This window comes from Aspergillus stella-maris (genome assembly GCF_047715825.1).
Source record: "Aspergillus stella-maris strain CBS 113639 unplaced genomic scaffold BDV14scaffold_224, whole genome shotgun sequence".
Classification (NCBI taxonomy): domain Eukaryota; kingdom Fungi; phylum Ascomycota; class Eurotiomycetes; order Eurotiales; family Aspergillaceae; genus Aspergillus; species Aspergillus stella-maris.
Genome location: NW_027397018.1, coordinates 1 through 1702, shown reverse-complemented (window position 1 = coordinate 1702; position 1702 = coordinate 1). Strand labels below are relative to the sequence as shown.

At 45.8% G+C, this 1702-nt stretch overlaps 1 protein-coding gene across 1 annotated transcript; it reads right to left on the bottom strand.

The window, feature by feature from the left end:
• BDV14DRAFT_186394 (uncharacterized protein) lies at positions 1 to 1274 on the bottom strand. The gene is made up of 2 exons (XM_073770809.1): positions 829 to 1274; positions 1 to 777 (listed from the first exon to the last, which is right to left on the bottom strand). The coding sequence occupies exons 1-2, from the start codon at positions 1028 to 1030 to the stop codon at positions 476 to 478; spliced, it is 504 nt and encodes a 167-aa protein (XP_073621573.1). The 5' UTR covers positions 1031 to 1274; the 3' UTR covers positions 1 to 475.
• Between the last annotated feature and the right edge of the window lie 428 nt (positions 1275 to 1702).

Sequence of the window (1702 nt, the reverse complement as noted above, 5' to 3'; positions counted from 1 at the left end):
TCTTCCGTACGAGAAGATGAAATTCAACTTTGACAGCTGTTCCTTGCACTGTAACGCTCCTCGTACGAGAGATAGACTCCTGCCGGTATTGCTCTGCCCCTTCCGTACGATTATAGTGCTGGAACCGCCTGGTAGGTGACTGCTTTGGTGGTGAGGCAAAGACTTGGAGGGCTTTCCGTGGAGAGCTAGGAGGTGTATCATCAAGCAGGCTGATAACCTCTCTCTCATAATAGGTTTCGGGCTCCGTACAAGGCTGCTGGTGGCTGGTATGGTACTGTGACAGTCTTGTACGAGTCTGTTGAGGGCGTGAAGGCTCACTCGTAGCAAGGCATGATCCACAAGACCATGCATTGCCATGAGGCTGGTTGGTTGCAGGACAAAGTTCTGATAAAGGCATATTAGAAAGCTGCACGAATGTTGATTTTCACGACTGTACAAAAAATTGCAGATACACCTTGATATAAGGCAAAAGCGGTCAAGAGTTTTCATCAGGTTCTCCATTATACTCCACCTCTTCTATCCCATCTGAAACATGCTGTGGATTCCAATTAAAGGTCCCAGTGGGCCTTTCTGAGAGCTTAAGCTCTGGCTGATGACCACTCTCAATATGAGCTTTGGTTTTAGCCCGGAGATCAAGATAGATTGTACGAAAAGGGATGAATGAGTGGTCTATATCATCACCAGCACTTTGTGGAGGGGTTTCAGGATCAAAACCAAGCTCTAGGAGCTTCGTACGAGTCCAGGCATAGGTCTCCGCTGGTAAATACTCATCAGGATCTTGTGTACAAGGGTTAGTTAAGCCAAAGTCTTGATAAGAGAGACACTTACCCCAGTCCTGTACATCATCCTGGAGAGACTCAAAGAGCTTTGGATCAAACTCAATACCCTGGTCTCGTACACTAGCTTCTGGGCAATAGTAGTTGATAAAAGGCTTGCCAGTAACAAGATGTGGCCGGTTTCGTTGCCTGCGGATGCTATGGTTGTTCCAGGTCCGTACAAAAGAGGTAATCTGGATTGAAATAATAGGCATATAGATTGCATATAAAGCAATCTGATCAGCTAAACTATCCTTGGAGAAGTGCCCATCCTCTACAAGGGCTTGAAAGTATGCCTATAAGCATAGTTAGTTTGATATTAAGGTAACTGTACAATGACTTACTCGATATCGGAAAAGCAGCCCTCGAGTTAACTGACCCCACCATGCCTCAATTCGCTGGTTTGCAGTACTCGTACCATAAAGATAGCAATCTCGAATAGAGATTTCAGGATGGTATGACTGCTGGAGTTTATGCTGGGCCTCGGCCAGGAGAACTGTTTCCCCTCCTCGATCTGATCGTACATATCGAGGCTGCCTTGATGTAACCTTAAGTGTATCCAGGAATTGCCTAAGTACACTTACAGCTGTACGAGAGCTAATGCCTACATATACCCAGATAATGTACCTGGAATAGGCATCAATAGCTGCATATATCTCGATGCCATACGGAGCCAACTTGAGATACCCATCGATAGACCAGATAAAGTTTGGCCCAGGTACAATATAGGCACCTCGGTGACGCTGCAGGTCATGTAAGCGTCTTTGTACAGCCTCAGGTGCTAGTTGGCTGTATAATGAGAAGAGCCGGTCCCTGTACGAAGTTAGTTGATTGATAAATATATATATTTAGTTACCCGTACCTCCCAATAAGTAATCCCTGGCTCC